The sequence below is a fragment of the Fonsecaea multimorphosa genome (genome assembly GCF_000836435.1).
Source record: "Fonsecaea multimorphosa CBS 102226 unplaced genomic scaffold supercont1.23, whole genome shotgun sequence".
NCBI classification, from domain to species: Eukaryota; Fungi; Ascomycota; class Eurotiomycetes; order Chaetothyriales; family Herpotrichiellaceae; genus Fonsecaea; species Fonsecaea multimorphosa.
Window position 1 is genome coordinate 20,860 of NW_015971657.1, and position 20,630 is coordinate 41,489.

Genomic DNA, 20,630 nt, shown 5'->3' on the forward strand with positions numbered 1-20,630 from the left:
TGCAAAAGAAAAAATTAGAATATACCCACCGTTGGTACTAGGGCTCACCCCTATGCCCTGGGGAATAACAGCATTGGCTGCCCAGCTCCTGATCGAACAGGTAGGCCGCAGCATGGAGGCATCTTTGGGACATGGGCAAGGAACCTCTTTTTTTGAATTGCCCAGTTGTTCCCGTCTTGCCTCGCTATTTCTTTATTGCACTTGCAACAGTCAACTCCTAGCCGCCTCTGTGTATAGCTGGATTCCTGAGACAGCATGACAGCGTCTCCACTGAGCTCCCTGACCAGTTCCAAGTCTCCATCCTGTCTTTTTGCAGCGGGTGTCGTGTCATACTAGAGGCGAAAACCGGTTGAGCCAGGCTTGGTCCGGGGTGATGAGTTCTGAATCCTGAGGTGCTAATGGCTTCTTCTTTCATGTCATTGTCTAGGCTGTTGCTGCCATCAGAAGTGTGCAACAACGGACACGTTGGGTATTGTCAGGTCCACCCACTGATCATCAAGCTGGTGAGATGATCGTGGGCATCCAAGAGAAGGCTGACTACAGGTTGTTGCATGGTCTGAACAAAGTGAATAACGAAGAAAGGACAAGGAAAAGGTCAAGGGTCGCGCCGGGAAATCCAACCAAGCGGTGCCAAGATCTGGCGCCGCGTTGGGGATAGAGCGAGACTGGCCTGTGCACGTTAACACGTTAAGCGCCGTCAACTTTGTCAACGTGCTTTATGGGCAGATCCAAGAGGGAGCAATCGCTGTGATAATAACGAGCTACCACTGTCGAACGAACTCTTTGGGTAGAGAATACAGGAGTCCGTTATACTTGCTTCCCACTGGCGGTCCGATTAGGCGACGTAGTTCGGAAAAAGGGCACCCCCTCGATGCATAGAATGAGTCAATGATCATCCTTTGCATTCATGGTCTTGGATATCCGCCACGGATGTACAGGATGATTCGCAGGTGCGGACTGTCAGAAACATATAGAGATGTTGAGGCAGCGACGGTCAGAATGACCTACTGACATCCCCAAGTTCTCACTAACAAGTGGTGCGTTCAAGGTTTATCGACGACTCCCAATGTCCCTGATCAAGAATCCTGTTCGTGCAAGGACAGATATAATGAGTGTTGACTGTAGGACAGGAATGAATGCAGCATCATCTTTAGATGCATGTATCGCACCAGCAAATAGGACAAAGGGCAAAAGCAAAGGGCAAAAGCAAAGGGCAAAAGCAAAGAACGCTTACAGAAACAACAGTAATGAGAGAACGAAACATTGAAGAGCACGAACTTCGACGCCACCGAGACTACTATCATTACCGGGAATAGGAAAACTGCGAAAAGATAATGTTCCGGGGCCAGCGAGGATCGATTCGAATCAGGACAAAACTCTCCTTGACGTATCTCTGACGGTAGGAAGCTGCTCAAGAGGATCGAGTGCTGATGAGCCGAGAAAGACATAATGCGGTTTCTGCACTGTTGCAACAGCTCTTTCGTGCTAAGCATAGGGGTTCGGAGCTCATCCAGGTGATAACCAAGTTCGCATTGGGAGATTTAAGCTGCCTGGCAGCAACTTGGAAACGGCTGGCTAGGCATAGTTTTCGTCACACAAACACACTGTTGGAAATGGAGCAAAGAACCAATGGCAGATGAATCCTCAACCGCTTCTCAAGTAACTCACTGACTCTTCGCGATGGCCATCAATAGGCTCAAACTCTGATACGATGGAAATACACAAGTTTAGCAATTGCAGGCTGGCGGTTCGAGCTGTATGCTTCAAGGCCAGCTAATCCTAATCAGGACTGAGATATTTATGCATCATGTGATAAGCATGGGACACAGATAGTTCGGTAATAGGGGGACAAAGGAGGTCGGATGAGATAAAGAGGAGGATGGAATCGCTGGGTCGACACTATGTTGACATTTGTCTATATGGATAACGTGAGGGAGAGGAAGGTGAGAAGAGGCCGGATCGTGTTTAAAGCGGCGTCGAGCAGCTTCTACTCGGGACTAGTACTTCAAGTTCGTTTGAGCGGCGAAGACAATCCCCCCAGCGCCGCTTTTCCCTCTTGGGCCAACGGCAAAGGGACCCATCACCATCATCCTGCATCCTGGAACATTCGATGACAATCCGAAAGAGACATCGAAGTCTTGTCCTGGCCTCTATTGAACGAGGTACTGGTGCAGTGCTGTCTCGATACATGGTAGGCAATCCAAAAGACCATTAATTCATTGATCCAACAGCAGCCATCCAGAAGCACTCCAACACTGCGACCGCGACAGAACGACGGCAGAGTCAAATGCAAAATGTCCTCTCACGATCACCACCATGATCATGGCCACGGCCACGGCCATGGTGCTGGTCACGAACACGATCATTCCCACGACCTCGAGCCAGCACTCCAATCGAACCTCTACAAACAAATCAACTTCGAAGGCATCACCACGCTCAACGAGGCTGAACCGCGCTCGGGGGCGGCGATTGTCCAGAAGACATGGGATGAACGCCTCAATGACCACCCCGTCCTCGAAAGCGATGCAGACGAACAGTTGCTAATGCATGTGCCTTTTGCTGGATCGTGCAAGCTGTATTCCATCATCGTCCGCACATCAGACACGGACTCGGCACCACAGACCCTCAAACTGTTTCGGAACAGAGACGACATGGACTTCAACCTCGCATCCGACCTGAAGCCCACTCAAAAGCTGACCCTCCCGAAAAGCAATGACGTGGCCGAGATACCCCTGAACCGTGCTCTGTGGAACGGCACGACCTCGATCGACCTCTTCTTCGAGGACAACCATTCCGACGGAGCGGAGGATGTCTCTCGCATCAGCTACCTTGGGTTCAAAGGAGACTTCATGGCACTGAACCGCGAACCAGTCCACGTGCTGTACGAAGCGGCGGCAAATCCTCAAGATCATAAGTTGATCCAGGGGTTGATCAACACCAACCAGTCCATGCCGGGTCAGTGAGAGAGCATCAGCGAGGGTTTGAAAAACCGAAAAGTCCCTGAGAGTTCCAAAAAGCATGTGATTTACCGGACGCTAAAATGCATCGTTAAGTGTACTACCACGACGGCAATCATGAAGTATGTAATTCTAAATCATTACGCCTCCAAGGCGACTCTTCTCTGCCGCGCTCTCTCTTTCTGCTTTTGTATCTTCTCCTGTTCCAGTTCCAACTCCGTTTTGGGCACTTCGGGCAGGGTCCCCTCGCCCACTATCGTCTTGTTCGGCGCGTCAGGGAGGCCAACGACCTCTCTCTCCATCGCTTCCAATTCATCCTCGACCTCATCCTCGTCCTCGTTTGACATCTGGCCGGCCAACGCCTCGCTGATCTCCTGCTGATACCGGCGCGCCTCCTCGGTCTCGCCCATCATCTTCTCCACGCCCTCCAGCCCGCCCATCTCCTTGTGGATCATGTTCAACACCTGCGTTCCCTGCTGCAGGCCGAACAGCACGTCCTTTTGCACCAGCGCAAACTCGACGCTGCTGGTCAGTTTCTCCAGCTGCTCCAGCTGCGCGTCCGTCTTGGAGAGGAGCGACTCTTGGTATTTCTTCCGGCGCAGCGCGAGGAGCGCTCTCGCCTTGTCGCCCTTGGCCAGGCATTCCTTTGCGATCTCGGTTTCGCGGGTCGTGATGACGGTGATTCGTTTTTGGTACTGGCGCAGTTTGTCCCGCTGGTTTTTCATATCCAGAATAGCCCTGTGGGAAGAAACAGAGACAACAGGTTAGCTTGTTGGAACAGAGCAAGCTGGATTGTACGTGTGTGTCTCGCAGCGATCAATCAGTCACTTTACCTATCCTGCGCCGAGATTTTGTGCGCGCTTTGAGAGTTTCCCATGGTTGCCGCATGGCCGCCTGTGGCGCGCGGTCTTCAGTCTGTCTTGCACGCTCAAAGCGCTCCTGAGATCTCGACAAGAAACCTTGTATACATAGGTATTTGGTGAGGTCGATCAGAAAACGGGCATCCTGCTGGTCTGCTATCTCGGATGCGGAACTACGTAATTCCCAAGGAGTCGCTCGTTTGGGTTAGTCCAGTGCGGGCAGCCAAAGCGCCGCGTACCAGATGCAATTCTGCAGCCTTCATTTCACCTAAAGAACCAAAATCTATTTCCCACAACCGCGACAGTGACAGTGACACCCGCATTCTTTCTCCTAGCAACGAGAGATTCCTGAAGCATGTGTTTTGAGTGAAATGCAATGCCATTCAACATTGCTCCTAGGACAACCTTGGGGCACACGGTGATTATACCCAGACGATCTACCAAAAACAGAGTAATACCACGTCCCAACTAGAGATGCCCAAGAGAATGAAACAGTGTTAATCAACGCAATGCCCAATCCCCAAAAGATCAATATACTTATGTAGACCCGACCCCAATGATCCGTTCTGCTAAGTCTTTCCCGTTTGATCGTTTGATCGCATAGTCACAAGAGGAGAGATCTACAACCGTCTCTCCCAATCCTGACAAGGCTCCCCTGGAATATCATCTCGCCACACGCTGGACACTTTGTCTCTCCATGCCAACAATCGATGAAATATACACCCTACTGTGATCCATCCCCAAAAGTCTCATTTTCTATCCTAGCGAACCTCAAAGATCGGACACAATTTCCGACCTCGCTTCCAAACGTCGAATGGAAAAGGGAAAAACGTCAATATGACGCCAGCGCCAGCGACATCGCCACTCGAACCACCACGGCGGCCCAGCAATACCGTGGCTACTGGCCCTGTGGTTCGCGACGACCCAGAAACGAATCCAAATTCGCTACACAACTTCCACACGGCCAAACGAGGGCCCAAGAACATCCCAGCAGTCGTCATGTCCACGCCCGCGGTGTCGAGTACAAGTAACACTAGCGGAGCTGCCCACAGCGAGAGCGCGCCCAAGGATCCAGGCCATGCCTACGCGCGCACGCGACACATCAGGTTCGAATACTTCGACCAGCGCGTCTCCAATGCCCCCTTTGGGTACGAGCACTTCGTCTCGCTCCCGCCGGCGTACGATGAAGACCGGAACAGGACGTGGCCGCTGGTTCTCTTCCTGCATGGAGCGGGCGAGTCGCAGCGCGGTGAGCACGAGTCCTACGCTTCCATCCGCCATGGCGTGCCAAAGGTCATTCTCTGCTACGACAAGCTGAAGTCCGATCCGACGAATGAGACGCCCTCGATCGATATTCCCCTGGCCCCGCGACTGCGGAGAAGCAAGCAGACACAGCAGGGCGATCGGTCCACGGAGCCTGTGCCCAGGGAGACCTGCGAATTGTTAGCTGAGAACTTCATCACCGTCACTCCGTCCTTGAACATGGACAACGGGTACGGATGGAACGCGGCCATCCTGTCGGCCCTGCTCGATGAGATGGTCGATCGCTTTCGCGTCGACCTGGACAGGATCCATGTCACGGGCTTCAGCATGGGCGGGTATGGCACCTGGGATCTGGCCTTGCATTCGCCGCATCGGTTCGCCACGCTGGCCCCGATCTGTGGCGGAGGGGATCACCTGCGGGTCAGTCATATCAAGCATGTGCCGCACTGGTAAGTATCGCGTCGTTGATGCAGTGTCAGTGTCCGGGGTTGCTAATTCCAGGGCAGGGTTTTCCATGGCGATCGCGACGACATCATCCCTGTACGGGCGTCGATCCAGATGGTCACTGCTTTGCAGAAGACAGATGCAAAGGAAGTCAACTTCAAGCGATATCCGGATCTGATGCACGATAGCTGGACTCCGACGTACAACAATCCGGACCTGTATCGGTGGATGCTCAGTCACAGGAGAGATGTCAAGGGCGATGAGGAAGGCGCCCCACCCGAGAATAAAGTCGTGCTGGGTCAAGAACAAGCTGAAGATTTCTGATAGATTCATTGTGTGTTTTTCAACCCGTGTGTCTCAACCCAGAATTCACCTTCCCACCAGTGCCAAATCGACCTCGCCAGCACTCTCCCCCTGTTGCGTCATCTTGATAAACCCTTCCCGTCAGCTGAACGACGTCCGAAACCACCCCTACATTTGCGGGCGCAAACACCGTCTTCCTTAGAAAATCCGCCTCGATGGCCGGTAGATGTTGTTGACGACGACTCGATTGCTGGCGAGCGCACGGGCCATAGCAGTGGCGCTGTTGCGGTTGCGGTTGCGGTTGTTGATGTTGATTCCTCTTCGGTATCTGTAGTCGGAGTCGTCGGACCTATTTTATTTTGCCGAGTTGAGGGACACCAATTAGCCCTGCTACAAACCCTCCTACCTAGTTGCCTTCAAGATCGGATGCTTCTTACCAATAGTCGGAGTCGTCGTCATAGTCCCAAGGTACAGGTGGTGGTGGTGGTGGCGGTGGGCGTCGACGTCCGCAGCGGCGTGAGTAGGGAGGAACGTGGAAGGTGGCGCCGATGCCATGTCCCAAGTAAATGGCTTCGTCACATCTGCGTCCACGCCCGCGTGTGAAGAGGAGCGGTTCGTGCCAGCCATCCGGGTGGTAGCGCCAGACCTCCATGATTTGATCGGGTGTCTGGTCGTCGTGGAAGCCACTAAAGTGCCGTTCTGTTCTGACCGGATCGAGAGAAATTCGCAGCAGGGTACTCGCGTGCCTTGCAATTGCTGTGCGTGGTACTCTGGTTGCAAGTACCCCTGGGGACGCCAGCCAGCTTTGTATCTAGAATTTGCTGGCCGTGAACAAAAAAAGCAAAGGGGGAAGTATCAAACAGTCGATAAACAATCAAAAAGGCTTTTCGTTGGCAAACGGAAACCGTTGGGAGGTCGGAGTGTTCGAGATAGAGATTAGTTGCACAAAGGGAGGGGGGGGGGGGGGGCGCCAACGTCCTTTGTCCAAGGGCATTTCTATCCAAGGCACCTTTGAACAGCATTCTTTTTTCACACGGGGTTTGCATGCCTATTATGGTCCCTTGTTTGTTGTCTTTCGTGCAACGTTCGGAGGAGAACTCAGGTTACAGTGTTACACAGGGGAACGGGCCTGGTTGCAGAGCAGGTGCGAGTAGCTTTTGTCTGTAGCCAGAAAGTAATCCAACGTTGTTGAGGTGGGCAGAACCTATGGTTGTGGTCGGCGTGGCTTGACAAGGCAGAGACACAAGTCATCCATCTTTCCACAAGGCAGAATTGGTGATCTTCAGCAGATTCAAAGCGGCTTTATGATAATGCAGACGAATACACCCTTACAAGGCAGAAAGATCATGAAATTGAAAGAGTTCGATGACCTGACGAGAGGTCAACGGCTATTTTCGATCGTCCATCACTGCAGCTCAAACGAGGTTCCCACTACGCCAAGAAAATAGTGCTTCTCGGCGCGCGCGCACACCCACACCACAAAATACCATCCTTTCAATGCACCTCTCCTCACCAAGAACACAAAAAACACAAAAAAAAAAAATTAACTATACCAGGTTATCCCCAGTACAGGTTGAGTATGACTTGAACGACGCGAGCAGGATTTGAACCTACGCCTCCGAAGAGATGTGATAGCCTAGTAGAGCAAGTTCTAGTCACACGCCTTAACCGCTCGGCCATCGCGTCTACGACAGTCAACTAGAGGACAATTTGGCTATTATAATTTATATATAAAATAAAAAATGGATTATGGAAACCCGCCATATGGAGCCTCCCGGGGGGCGTTCGAAAGGCCAGCTAGTATTGATTGGTTGGTGGATTCGCTCCAGGGACCGCCCTCTTTCACCGCTACTCTCGCCCAGTGTAAACTTACAATGCACACTTGTGTTGAACCCTACCTCTGGAAACTTTGGATACAGGATATACGTTTCTAATGCTCCCAGAATTATCTGCCCAGGATGCGACCGACTTTGTCTGATGTGATTAGCCCGACTCAAGCTGTTTCTGACACGAGATCTGTAATTGAATGCTATCGCCGTGGCCGACGGTGCTACCAGAGCTCCTCCTTGGTCCTTCACTTCATTGGCGCAATGGAACCCAAAATCCTCTCACCACGGATACTGTTTCTCTGGCGAGGTGGTGAAAGTGGCATGTTGACCATTCTTGTCTGTGTCAACAATGAGTCGACATGCCTCGATCGCCCCGTCGGCAGCCGGCCCGGCGTGCTCGTTATACCCGTTCAAGTTGGTGGCTCTGTGGCCCGGGCAGGTCATGTTGACCTTGAAACCTTCCTTGCCCAGTTGAACCGCATACAGCGCCCCGACCATATTCTCTGCGCATTTGGAGACTATGTATCCCTTGATTGCCGTTGCATTTCCCAGCCCGTAATATTGGAACGAAGGGTCCAGAGTGAGGGTGACGGAACCGAGCCCAGAGGACATGAAGAGGAGGCGCGGGACGGGGGCCTTTCGCATCAGTGGGATGAACGCTTCCGTAACGCAGGCGGCGCTGATGGTGTTGGTCTGCAGCACACGAGTCATGTTCTCGCGGAAACTCACGTCCTTGACCTGGCTGATTCCGGCGTTGTTGAGTAGGACGTCGAGCCGTCCGAACTTCTCCTCGACGTATTTGGCCGCTTTGGCAATGGACTCGTCGTCGTCGACGTCGAGCTCGAGAGCTTCGACGGCAGTGCCTCGGGCCAGATCTGTGATGCTGCTGGCTGCCTCCTTCCCCCTTTCTAAACTTCGCGAGCCGAGCAGGATGTGATAGTTGGCTTGTTCGGCGGCCAGCTTCTTGACGCACTCAAAGCCAATACCCTGGTTTGCGCCTGTGATCAGGACGATAGTGTGGTCTGCTGTGACTGACGACATGCTGGCGGTATAGAGTCTGAGTAGAGAAAATCAAGGTCACGGTTGCCTTGTTCGTTGAGAGGTTGATTCCACCATTTATACTCTGCACCTGGCCTCTGCTGGTGTCCCCATCGGACTGGCTATTGTACCGCGTCCGCTGCACTTCAACAACCTCTCCCTTGAATCGTCACTGCATTTTTGAATTCTTTGAAATCATCTGGCCTTTGCCGAGCCTCGCGACTCACGGTGATACATCGGTTGCGAAACAATGGAGTTGAGACTCTGGGGATAGTGAGGCGCCATATGCAGCTAACGTCTAGTTCGCGAGCGGACGAATCGCAACTCACGGGCTTAAGATGCGGATTTTATTCAGATCGATTCTCCCGCATTTGGTGGTTCTGCGTGTGGCAACATGGGCCTGAAATTTGAACTCTATCTATGACCGGCCTGATCTGCTTCCAGAAGGCCCGGCAGCTGCCAAACATGTCTTTGTCATGTCACAACCTGGAAGTCACAACCTCCCCTACTTGCCCTCCGATTCCTTCACAATTTGTCCTCAAAGGCTGATCCGGTAACGGTGCCAGTCGTCCTGTTAACGCGGTTGAAAACGAGAAGATGGTCGAGTTCCCGGATCCTCCTGCGCAAAGCGAAACGAAGAACGGTCCGAAGGGGCTGAGGCGGCGCGCCAGGGCTTGTATTACTTGTCGAATCAGGCGTGTAAAGTGTGACTATGCCACCCCATCCTGCAACAGGTGCCTCAGCACAGGACGTAAATGCGATGGCTACCCAGCGCTCCCGGGAAAGAGACAAGATCCACCTCCCGCGGCCCTTCTGGTGGTGATCAACTCTCCTGGGCTTGTTAGCTCGCAATGCGACCGTGAAGCCGTGACGGCATTCAAATTCTTCGTTCAATTCTGTGCCCCGGGCATGCTGAACTACGGGAGCTACTACTTCTGGAACGAGCAGGTGCTACAAGCCTGCCATGTTGACGAGAGCATCAAGCATCTCACCATCGCTGCCTCCAGACTGGGAAAGTATCGAATGTTTCAGCAGCAGCAGCAGCCCTGCAGGCAGGCCCCTTCGGATCAGGACACCGTCTTTCTCTGGCACTATGGCAAAGCGCTGAAGCTACTCAGCCGAAGCAAGAACCCGGATCCGGGCTTCCTGCTCATGGCCTGCCTGCTCTTGGTCCTGTGCGACGAGTTCCAGGAGAACCCGTTCGCGGCCATTCAGCATGTCATCGCTGGTCGGAAGATCCTCGCGGCATACCGGCTCACAGGCCTTTCGCCCTCAACCCAGCGCAGCACCGGCAGCAACGCTGCAGCCATCGTGGAACTCGACCAGATCTTCTCCAGGCTCGAGCTGCACACTAGCGAGCTCTACACCATGTCCAGACCGCAGTCGAGGTCTTGGTGGCCGTCATTCTGTAAGGGAGAATCCGCTGTTGTCACCACGGACAACTTCCCGCTATACTACCCGTCACTAGACCCGAGACAGCTCTGGACACTCATTGAAGATGCCGCGCGGGCCCTTCAAGAAATCGGCTTTGAATGCATGGCGCTGCAACTCGACGGGCCGCCTCCACAGACGAGGTTCCAGATCGTTCCCGACCTGACGGCGAAGCTCAACACGTGGCTCGACAAGCTCGCGGCCTTCGAGTCCAGCATGCACGCGTACCTCACGTCTGCAATGCTCACGGACCTGCACCTGCTAACGACGTACCACCTGTGCCTGCACGTGCTGTCGCGGTGCGCGCCCTTCAGGCAGGGAGGAGAAGCCGCCTTCGATGCGTACCCGGGAACGCTTGAGCACGTCGTCGTGAGCTGCAGCCTCCTGATGCGGCGCCGGCGCGCAAGGCTCATGCCTATGCTGTTCCTGGTCGCCACGCGCTACCGCAACGCCAGCTTCCGCCGCAGGGCCATCGACATGCTCCGCCAGTGCGGCCTGGATGGGCAGGTCCTCGCCAAGATCGCTCTCCGTGTCGTCCGCCTCGAGGAGTCCGGCCTCGTTGCACCGATCGTATCCTCCGACGTTCCCCCCGCGAACCGCATCAGACTGGTCGACGTGGGCTTTGACAGTGCCGGCACAGGCTCGTATCTTTTGCGCTTCACCCGCCATCCTTACCGCACTTCTAGCGGTGGCCATGATGGAAACGAAGACAAAAGCAGTGTTCCGTTCGAGCATACCGCCCTTTCAACCCAAGCGTGCTTCTGGCCTGTTCCGTCCCCACCCCAGACGTCTTCACATGCAGTGAGTTCCATCCTCTTGGCCTCCTCCCTGTTTAAGGGTGAGTACATCCAGAACTAGCTGACAACCCTTGCAGACCGGACTGCTCGATACCGTGCTGAGATTTGACTTTATGGCATTTTGGAACGAGGAGGACCCGGCATTCACTCTCCCGGCAGGCTTTGATCTAGGTTGATCTCTTGATTTCGCTGGGTTGTGCCCTGTGACTAGGAATGTATTTATATTGTCCACTTTCTTTCTTCCCTTCTTCAAGAGTTTCTCATCGTGACGCCGTATCTTTTCTGCTCTTTTCTCCCCACCCTCAGAGTCTATGCGGCCCCGCCCATCTCAATCTTCTTCCCCTTCACGCTCTTCCATTCAAAGCCCAGCGAAAACACAAACGCGATGCCTGCACACGCAATGGACAGGATAAACACGTGCGTCACGGCGATATTGTACGCGAACAGCACGCCAGCAAGCTGGGCCGGCGGAGTGACCTCGCGGATGTGGGTGGCGCCGGCCATGATGATGGTCTGCGGGTCGACGCCGTGGGTGTACTTTGGGATCTCCTGGACCAGGGTGTTGGAGAAGATGTTCTGGGCGATGGAGATGGAGATGGCACCCCCCAGCGAGTTGAAAAAGATGGCCACGGCGTTGCCGACCGGCATGTCCTTCTTCTTCAGCACCACCTGCACCGCGATGAAGGGGATCTGCACGCACGCTCCCGCCCCGGCCCCAGCCAGGATCTGGTACCCGATCCACGTCCCCGCCGGCGAGTGCACCTTCAGGGTGTACAGCATACCGGACCCGACCGTGAAGATGGCTGATCCGAACCACGTGAAGGGGACGTACGGCCCCAGAGTGGTGATGCTGCCACCCACTACAATGGATGAGATGGTGATGCTGACCAGGTAAGGGATCGTGCGGATCCCTGATTGTTCCGCGGAGGTGGACTTTATAGCTTGGTAATAAAACGGTAAGAAAAAAATGTGGCTATACAGCGCCATGGCGAGAAAGGCCGAAAAGAAGGCGCACACGAACACGGTGCGTTGCCTGAGCAGGATCCGCGGCGGGAGAGTGGCCAGGTCGCCCTTCCACAACTGGATGCCGGTGAAGACGATTATCAATAGGCCAAACCCCAGGATGCAGCCCCAGACTTTTGAGTTGGACCACGCGTACGTGGTGCCGCCCCATTGCAGCGCCAGCAAGAGGCAGACGATGGCGCAAATCAGGAAGAACGCGCCGATAAGGTCGATCTGGCCAATCTTCTGCCTCGAGGTCATGTTGCTGTGTCTGCGCTCAGGGTTTTTGAAAAAGAAAAACACGGCAGTGATGGCGATCGCGCCAATGGGGAGGTTGATGTAGAAGCACCAGCGCCACGATACGCCTATATTAGAAACGAGGTCAGCAAGAGATGCCTCATTGGATGGTTCAACCGGTGCACTCACGGTCAGTGAAGGCTCCTCCCAGAATTGGCCCAACAACGGATGCAATGCCGAACATGGAGCTCAACAGACCAATATAGAGCGGCCTCTTCCGCAGGGGTACAGAATATGCAACAATCGTCATGCCACCGGAGAAAATTGCAGCAGCGCCAACTCCAGCGACGGCACGGCCCACGATCAGCATAGTCGAGTTTCTTGCCGCACCGCACAGTACAGAGCCGACTTCGAAGATGAACAGCGCAAGCATGTAGGTCCACTTGACGTTGAAATAGGTATATATCTTGCCGAAAGACGGCTGCAGCGAGGTGGTCGTGAGCAGATACGACGATCCATACCAGCCTACATCATCCAGGGAGTTGAAGACTGTGGTTATCCTGGGAATGGCGGTTGCGATGATGGTGTTGTCGAGAGCAATGACGAAGGTGGATAGAGTCAGGCCGAACGTCAAAAGGTGTAACGGTAAACCCTTGGCATACTTGGACTCATCATCTTCTCCGGGTTCGCCTGCATCTGAGGTTGCTGTTGAATCTCTCCTGGATAGTTCTTCTTTTGTGTGTAACACAGACTTTTCATCAGGCGGCGCTGAATCGGGAACTTCTTCCTCAGACGCGGTAACCGGGTTTGACGGTGGTTCATGTGAAGCAGCCTCTGCGCCGTTAGAATCAGCAGGAAGTGACCTCTTCTCGGGGTCTAGGATCTCTGTTGAGAGTGGCTGTTCCGATGAAGTGCTGGGATCGCTCTCTTGGACACCCGAGTCTGACGGCTTGTCCACCTCTGGGGCTTTTGACCAAGGGAGCCTCATCTCGCGACCGTGGAAGATTGCGGGAGCTGTTATTAGCGGAGAATTTCACTCAGAAATGTAGCGGGATAGGGCTCAAGAACACGCCTTGCCCATACAACGGCAAATAAATGCATACCGCGATAACAAGAATGCGAAACATCCGACATCAAGAAAATCATGAGCAACCCTGGGGAAAGATCACGACATTTCCGATCGTCCACGAGCTTCTCTCGGAAAGAAGACTATCCGGCCATAGAAGGTACCATGAGTGACTTCGGCAAGGGACCAAAGATGGACAAGTCAAGCTTCGACGCCGTTCGATGGGACATCAACGCCAGCAAGCCAATGGTACGGAGCGATCCTCCAAGGCCAAGGAAATGAGCGGCCCAGCAGAGCCAGCTAACAGGGCTCGCTTGCGATGCGATGAGAGTATTGCCCTCGAACGAGTGGCCCATTCTTCCAAGATTCGTAAACCATGCCAGTCCCGGCTATAGTACTCGTAGTCGTGTGATGGGAGGAGAAATGGAGGAGGTGGTGGGCGAACGACACGAAGAGCCTGTAAGCGAAGCCGAGGTCAAGCCATCGCTCGATGCAGTGCTTCAATCGGGTAAAGCTCACGATGGCGCGCTTCGTATTTCGGGATCAATTAGGCGATGATTGACCGCTGGGGCCCCTGTTTGTGCGGCTGCGGCTGCGGCGAGCACTGGCGCCATCAGCATGACTGCGGTGAGATCATTAAGGGGGGAGGCCTTGCGGGTAGTTAAATTGAACTACGACTCTTTTATAGAGACGATGTCCACATGCAATCTGCTTCATGAGCAAGAGAGAAGCGCATTGGAGCGCGACCAGAGAAATTAACTTGTTGGTGAGGGAGACACATCGAGAGAGATGTTGGTGCGATGAGAGGAGTATGGACATCATGTGCCTGCCTGCCAGTCTCTGCCTGATGCCCGAACTCTTTCCCGTATTCACTTTCGAAGGAAAAAAAAAGTGAAATCCACTGATATTTTTTTCAAGCCCAGAAATCCTGCTAACTTTCAGACTCAGGATTGCACAAATCGCAGGTCGAAGGCGGTGGTAACATCGGCTTGTCTTAATATCATCTGATCTTCCAGCATCTGTCCCCTCTCTCCTTCCCCAATGGAGGAGATGAAGGCAGAGAGAAAGGGTGTGACTTGTTACGAGAGACTACTTATTCTTATCTTACTACCTACCTATCTACCAACACAGTTCAACGAACATTCCCATATCCTAAAAAACCTTCTGTGGTAAGGCCTTGTGCCTGGCCCGGAGGGGTTTCTCGGATTCGAACCCGTATCACTTGCAGGGTTCGAGTTGCGAGTTTTTGTTTCCCACAGTGAAGGTTTTTTGTTTTGTTTTTGTTTTTGTGTTGTGTGTGGAAAGGGAGTTTGTCTGTGTGTGCGCGTGTGCCTGAAAGCTGGCTCACCCGGAAAAGTTAATTCGTTCTGCTACTTCTTGTCATACATGTCTTCTGGTGCATGTATTGGAGATTGCAACTTCTTCCACATGCATCTCCAGCCCTGATTGCTTTGGCCATCAGTGCCCTGGTCTGCTTGTCGAGCCTGCATCATCGAGAGCCAGTGGCTGGGATTGATATGCATGTCTATCCATGATGCTTTGTAACTGACTGTTGCCACGAGCTGGTGACCCTAAACACATTTGTGAGACCGAGCATAGCGAAGCCGTCCTTCGATTCCACCATGTCATATCTGCATTTAGCTCCATGTTCGAATAAGTCGTGCGCCCAGTGACGAGCCTTGACGGTGATGAAAGACAGTGAAATGATATTGGCCGAGAACTTTTTGCCATCTCGTGAGACCTCATAACTATTATACAACGCGCTTGACCTGTGACGTAGACAGCCGTCAGCCAAAGTTCCCACTTTTGTGTTTTTGGTCCAGCCAGATGCAAATGCAGACAATCATCCCCGCCAACAAATACCACCGGATTCACAGAAGGCACGAAACCATGGGATCACGGAAGGGGTCGGCTATTCACCTCGAAGAAACGCTTCAACCACCACACCTGGAACACTCCTTCTCCTATCAACACCCCCAGTTGGAATATCGACCACCATTTGACTCTTGAATTTGTGCTTTCGGCGGTGTTTCGGTGCGTTCGCTCCCGGACGACAATGTAAGCTTGCTCGTCTTTCACTTGGGCCAGGAGATCGGAGAGTTGGCGGACTAAGCACAGAATTGTTAGTCTCTTGGCTGTCTAGGCCAACGAGGCGGAAGTTGGGACGAACCTTCAGTTTCCAGCGGATCTTGGGGTGCCTCAGATTCAGGGACATAGACAATGCCGTGGACGTTAAAGGAGACTTCCTTGCTGTTGGCAGACCAATGCTCGTTGCTGAAGCAGTATACGTATTTCCCATCCATGCGGGCGTCGAACGAGTAGTCGCCCGACGAGACGGAGTTGAGTTGTGTTTCATAAGAGCCTGCAGGATCGGTGATCTGGATGCATGCACCGCCAGTGGTCAGTCGTTGGAGTTCTCAACATTGCGATGGGCAAGAACCGTCGCAGATGGGTATCGCATACGTAGAAATCAATCTCCAGATTCCCTGCACCCCCAAATTCGCGGTCTCCCACTTGAAAAGTCACCGTCATCTTATCATCCTTGTGTAGTTCTTCGTGGAAACATTCTCTTGTGTGTGCTTTCAAAGCGATATTGTGTGCCAGGCCTGCCCCTATCCAACTCGCAAACGCGGCACATGCCGCGGCTTTGCCAAACCGCATTCTTTTCGAGTCTGGTGAAATAAATCTCTCGGGCGGCGATGGGAGACGAGTATTAGGACGGGAGGTGTCCGGAGAGGCGTCAACGGCGGATTGAACAGGGGACAATTGAGATACACCACAGCCAAATAAAAGTGTCCTCAAGCGACATGGACTTGAACTCCGCAGTTTTTGTCCCTGACATCCAGGGGTTTTGACGCTGGCCAATGGGGATTGTGCTTGGCAAATATGGATGGATTAACACTCGCGACGAGTTCATGCGCCTCTCATTCCTGGCCATTGCCGCTTAAGTGATCAACTTCGCATATGAATTTTGAAGTGAAGCAAGGCGATGATACCATACTGCCACTGGCAGGCAAAAGAATAACATGATGGTCTTTAACTTGGCTTGGCGGTCGATTGTAACTATCGGCTGTGTTTTCTGACCTCTAACTGCAAGTTTTCTGTCGGGTCATCTCGATGGCATCGTATTTTCAACATGACATCTCATTCACTACCAGGAATTTACCGGACACATGTGACAATGAGATACCACTAGGCGTAGACTGCCCCTTCATGCCTTTTTTCCCCCAATGCAATCCCTTCTATACATTTCTCATATTCGTCTTCATCGTCAACCCAAAGGCTGCAACACTAGTGCTTCGATCCGACAGTGCCTCTGCAGCAGTTATAATGTCCTTTACAGTGGTGTACACCAAGCCTGACGGCAGAAGAATCCCAATCAAAATGTCGATATGGGACGCCATGAAGGGTGTTCCGGACAGGAAGCCAAGAAAACAAAAGCTTCTGGAGGATAGCAAGTTTGAAGATAAGAAAGACGCAAAAAACAAGGACAACAACAAAAAAGGCGAGAATGACGCAAAGGGAAAAGACAAGCACGATGACTCTGACCTTACCGAGGACGATCGGATCATTCTACGCATGAAGGGCGAGAATCAACAAGCACAATGGAAGGACATCCTCGCCGAGACCACCAACTTCAAGCACGTGGGCGAGCTGAAGGCACGCTGGAAGCACATCAGCCACAGGCTCGAAGCGGAGAGCAAGCACGAATCTAAGGAGGGTAGGAAGGACAAGGATCCTGACAGAGAGGAGAGAATCAAGAGACATCGTGAGGAAGGCCTGAGGAGGAAAGCCGAAAGAGAAGCTGCTCGAGCCAAAAGGCAAGAGGAGGAAAATAATGCGGAGGAACCGAAGGCGGAATATAGCACCAAATCTGACAAAAATGTAAGCTCAGAGGGAAGAGTACATTGGCCACCTGTTGACTGGACTAACTGGACTCAGGACAACGACAGCAAATGGGCAAAGTCAGATAGCAAAGCCAGGAAACCCAGCTCATCACCTCACAGTCTCAAAGAATGGGCTGACGAATACGACAAGAAGAAATGGCACATGCTGGCTGCGAAACACTACGACAAGACGGGAGAGCGCATCACGGCCGACCGAGCCCGGAGGCTGGCTGAGACGGAGTGAGCCGACATGGACGAGAGAATCCAAATATCCAAAGTCTCCAATATAAAGACAGGCCAAGCGGATATGGGGAGGGGTGTTGCTGTAGCTGCGCTAGGATGCTTGGATATCGGCCTGGACTGAGTGGCTGCGCTGGCCAGCCCATGCCTCTAGAACAACCGATCGGTAGTAGAATAAACAACGGCTTTTGACTCTCTCATGAAAGCATGAATGAATTCTCGTTTGTCTCTCCCCTCATCTCTCAAGACATGTGTCTTGCGTCTTGGTGGTGTGGGAAGCCAAGACTTTGCGAGGCTGACAGCCTCGTTGCCTCCTTTTCGTCCGACCCCTCCGCCTTCACTCCCTCAGGCACCACAAGTAGTCGGTACATCTAACAAGCCGACGTCAAACAATTGAATCACAAAGAACGCACGAAAACGGCCACAACTCCAGTCCGGTTTTGTAATCCTCGTTACCTCCACTTGCCCAGAAAGTTTGCGAGGGACGAGGCGATGATCCACGCATGCTTTCAGGCTGAATTCCGGCATATCTCAAACTCGCCATGCGTGAAGCCGTCAATATGAGCTTCCCAATCCGTCGAGCTTTCAGCGTCAATGACGCGTGGGATCGAGCCTTTCATTTGTTCCAACCTTCCCCAGCACCGCTCAACCGCCGCGCACATGATGGGTTTTCTGTTCACCATCTATCGTCATTGGGCCGGGTCGAAGGCTTCTCCCTTCTTGGGCTACCTTGTCCTACCGACAATGCTCCGCGTTGGATTTGGAAGAGTCTGGGAATTCCCCCGTAATGATAAATCGAGTCGAGCCCACACTGCGCTGGTTTTGGCTCTGCGAAAGGATGGAAGGAAAAAAGGCAAAAAGGAGCGGCTCCTCCGCGTTCAAAATGGTATAAAAAGGGTTCGGCTGCTCTCTCGACCCTGTCAAACCCCGCCACCGGGAAAGCCATTGTTGATATAGACGGAATCGCTCTCTCAAGATGAAGCTCTCCTCCTTCGCGGGGCCTCTCGCCCTCGGTGCCTCTTTGTTCGTCTCATCGACCACCAGCACAGCCGTCCCTCGCCAGAGCAGCAGCCAGCCATGGTCGATTAAGAACTTCAACTCTCTCATCACGTTTGGTGACAGCTACACAGATGAGTCTCGACTGGGCTATTTCATCACTCACAATGGCTCCGCTCCACCTGCCGGTACTCTGTTGCCAGAAACATTCGCTGCGCCTGGCGGCGGGCGGACTTGGTCCAGATACGTGGTGCAGTACACCGGGGCTACTGTGCAGGGCAAATGGACTCCTCAGATGACTCTGTATGACTATGCTGTCTCAGGAGCTGTATGCTCCAACAACGTCACCCCAAGGCTCGTCCCACTATACGCCCACTTTTCTTGCCTTCGGAAAAGCCATTCTGACGAGACACTCCCTCTAGATGGTTCCCAGCGATTGACGCGTTCTTCCCCTCCGTTCTGGAGTACGAGGTGCCGGCCTTCGTGGCTGACATCCCGGCGACACGGGTCAACTCCACTCCAGCCGTACAACTCTTCACGCCGAAGTTGACGGCTCAGGACTCTGTTTACGCCCTGTGGATCGGCACCAACGACCTCGGCGTGTACACGTTTCTCACCGACTCGCAAGTCCCCGGCAAGGTGCTCTCCGACTACACGGACTGCATCTACAGCGTCTTCGACAAGCTCTACGCCAGCGGCGGTCGGCACTTCGTGCTCATGAACACCGTTCCCTTGAACCTGGCGCCCCTGTACGCCAACGACTCGCTGCACGGCATCGGCGCCAATCAGTACTGGGCCAACAAGACGGCGAACCACACCGAGATCGCGTACACCATGCAGCAGTTTACCACCACGGTCAACAACGTCTTCAAGTACCAGACGCCCTATGAGCTCCTGGTGGCGAACCGCTACCCGGGCGCCCACTTCGCCTTATTCGACACCCACTCTCTCATCACCGACATCTACAACAGCCCCGCAAAGTACCTGAACGGCACGGGCGTGGTCAAGGGCGGTGAATGCGTCTGGGGATACGAGAACCACTGCACGGTGGATCAGAAGACGTGTGTCAAGAGACAGAACGGCACGAATCCCGATGGGTATCTGTGGTTTGACGAGTTGCATCCTAGCGAACAAACCGACCGAATCATCGCACGAAACTTCGTCCAGGTGTTGAACGGCACCTCCCAATATGCCACATACTACTGAGCGGACGAGATCTGGTCTGCAATCATATGCATAGCACGGAGTTAAGCAGGATGGGACGGGATGTCTTTTCGGTGTGAAATGGTGTGGAATCCCGTGACAATATGGGTTGGAAATGGGATAGTGTGGTTTGGTAATATGATAAGGTATGGAGGAGTTTAATACATCGTCGGTTGATTGGGAGGATATCACATGATATGAATGGTATGAAACCCCCGCGAGAGACTCAGACTGCACGAATGAACGACCGAACGAACGAACGCAGAGGACCAGGACCAAACGCAAAAGAAGTTCCCTGACCTTCCTATCCTGCACCCCAACCACCTGCAGTCCGTCGCACCATATCCCCGGATATGGAAGGAGATGAAATTCTGCATCCCCGCGTTCTCGGGGATGGGATTGAGGGAGAGAGTAAACTGCAGAAAATCGGCGAGGACCAACGAAGACCGCCGATGCAGTCGACGACAAATGAACAAATGACAATGTACCTCTCCTTTTCCTTATTTCGCTTCGAGAGCCCTTCCCGCTCAAAATGCAGGGTAATATACCTACCTAGGTCCCGCTACTCAATACGGAAACACACCAGAAATGTCGCTAGGTACGTGTGTGCCCAGACGGGCATGCACCGGGGAAAACTGGGGGAGTCCTGGAACGCGGTCGACCCACGCGAGTCACGCAGCCACCAAACAAGACCCGATGCGCAGAAGTACACACAGATAGATAGACGGACGGACACAAATAAAGCGCCCACATATGGGGGACTCCAAAGGGTAGAAGAAGCCAACGGAACGGACAGGACAGGAATGGAGGAAAGAAAGCGCGATTTGCGGCTCAGAATGCATGTGGTCGTGCAGTGCAGTGGGAAGGATTGCACAGATTCTCTTGGCGCTGCAGGGCTACCTATGTTTAGAATCCCCCCCTGATCCACGGCCTCTCTGGCTCTTTTGGCACGCAAATGTATAGGCGTCAGAGCGATGGATGGATGGATAGATGGTTCGAGAAGTTGTCTCCGTTGTTGAGCCGTGAGAGGCAATGTTGATAATTTCTTCTAGCTATCTATTTCTTCTCTTCCTTTTT

At 53.2% G+C, this 20,630-nt stretch overlaps 10 protein-coding genes and 1 non-coding gene across 11 annotated transcripts; 5 read left to right on the plus strand and 6 right to left on the minus strand.

The window, feature by feature from the left end:
• Window positions 1-2,294: 2,294 nt before the first annotated feature.
• On the plus strand, window positions 2,295-2,963 carry Z520_09206 (uncharacterized protein; the record flags this gene model as incomplete). Its single annotated transcript, XM_016779701.1, has 1 exon — window positions 2,295-2,963. One exon carries the CDS (start codon window positions 2,295-2,297, stop codon window positions 2,961-2,963), a length of 669 nt encoding a protein of 222 aa, XP_016629020.1.
• Window positions 2,964-3,097: 134 nt separating this feature from the next.
• Window positions 3,098-3,834, minus strand: Z520_09207 (uncharacterized protein; the record flags this gene model as incomplete). The annotated part of the gene is made up of 2 exons (XM_016779702.1): window positions 3,098-3,695; window positions 3,791-3,834. 2 exons carry the CDS (start codon window positions 3,832-3,834, stop codon window positions 3,098-3,100), a joined length of 642 nt encoding a protein of 213 aa, XP_016629021.1.
• An 820-nt stretch (window positions 3,835-4,654) lies between these two features.
• Z520_09208 (uncharacterized protein) lies at window positions 4,655-5,848 on the plus strand (the record flags this gene model as incomplete). The annotated part of the gene is made up of 2 exons (XM_016779703.1): window positions 4,655-5,529; window positions 5,587-5,848. The coding sequence occupies 2 exons, from the start codon at window positions 4,655-4,657 to the stop codon at window positions 5,846-5,848; spliced, it is 1,137 nt and encodes a 378-aa protein (XP_016629022.1).
• A 177-nt stretch (window positions 5,849-6,025) lies between these two features.
• On the minus strand, window positions 6,026-6,479 carry Z520_09209 (uncharacterized protein; the record flags this gene model as incomplete). The annotated part of the gene is made up of 2 exons (XM_016779704.1): window positions 6,026-6,176; window positions 6,265-6,479. The coding sequence occupies 2 exons, from the start codon at window positions 6,477-6,479 to the stop codon at window positions 6,026-6,028; spliced, it is 366 nt and encodes a 121-aa protein (XP_016629023.1).
• Window positions 6,480-7,416: 937 nt separating this feature from the next.
• Window positions 7,417-7,513, minus strand: Z520_09210. Its single transcript has one exon. It is a non-coding gene; the product is annotated as a tRNA-Ser (tRNA).
• Window positions 7,514-7,935: 422 nt separating this feature from the next.
• Z520_09211 (uncharacterized protein) lies at window positions 7,936-8,697 on the minus strand (the record flags this gene model as incomplete). The annotated part of the gene is made up of 1 exon (XM_016779705.1): window positions 7,936-8,697. The coding sequence occupies one exon, from the start codon at window positions 8,695-8,697 to the stop codon at window positions 7,936-7,938; it is 762 nt and encodes a 253-aa protein (XP_016629024.1).
• Window positions 8,698-9,291: 594 nt separating this feature from the next.
• On the plus strand, window positions 9,292-11,098 carry Z520_09212 (uncharacterized protein; the record flags this gene model as incomplete). The annotated part of the gene is made up of 2 exons (XM_016779706.1): window positions 9,292-10,926; window positions 11,000-11,098. 2 exons carry the CDS (start codon window positions 9,292-9,294, stop codon window positions 11,096-11,098), a joined length of 1,734 nt encoding a protein of 577 aa, XP_016629025.1.
• A 133-nt stretch (window positions 11,099-11,231) lies between these two features.
• Z520_09213 (uncharacterized protein) lies at window positions 11,232-13,149 on the minus strand (the record flags this gene model as incomplete). Its single annotated transcript, XM_016779707.1, has 2 exons — window positions 11,232-12,289; window positions 12,351-13,149. The coding sequence occupies 2 exons, from the start codon at window positions 13,147-13,149 to the stop codon at window positions 11,232-11,234; spliced, it is 1,857 nt and encodes a 618-aa protein (XP_016629026.1).
• Window positions 13,150-15,123: 1,974 nt separating this feature from the next.
• On the minus strand, window positions 15,124-15,888 carry Z520_09214 (uncharacterized protein; the record flags this gene model as incomplete). The annotated part of the gene is made up of 3 exons (XM_016779708.1): window positions 15,124-15,335; window positions 15,398-15,605; window positions 15,691-15,888. 3 exons carry the CDS (start codon window positions 15,886-15,888, stop codon window positions 15,124-15,126), a joined length of 618 nt encoding a protein of 205 aa, XP_016629027.1.
• A 723-nt stretch (window positions 15,889-16,611) lies between these two features.
• Z520_09215 (uncharacterized protein) lies at window positions 16,612-17,358 on the plus strand (the record flags this gene model as incomplete). The annotated part of the gene is made up of 2 exons (XM_016779709.1): window positions 16,612-17,112; window positions 17,170-17,358. 2 exons carry the CDS (start codon window positions 16,612-16,614, stop codon window positions 17,356-17,358), a joined length of 690 nt encoding a protein of 229 aa, XP_016629028.1.
• Window positions 17,359-18,330: 972 nt separating this feature from the next.
• Window positions 18,331-19,556, plus strand: Z520_09216 (uncharacterized protein; the record flags this gene model as incomplete). Its single annotated transcript, XM_016779710.1, has 2 exons — window positions 18,331-18,653; window positions 18,773-19,556. The coding sequence occupies 2 exons, from the start codon at window positions 18,331-18,333 to the stop codon at window positions 19,554-19,556; spliced, it is 1,107 nt and encodes a 368-aa protein (XP_016629029.1).
• Window positions 19,557-20,630: the final 1,074 nt, after the last annotated feature.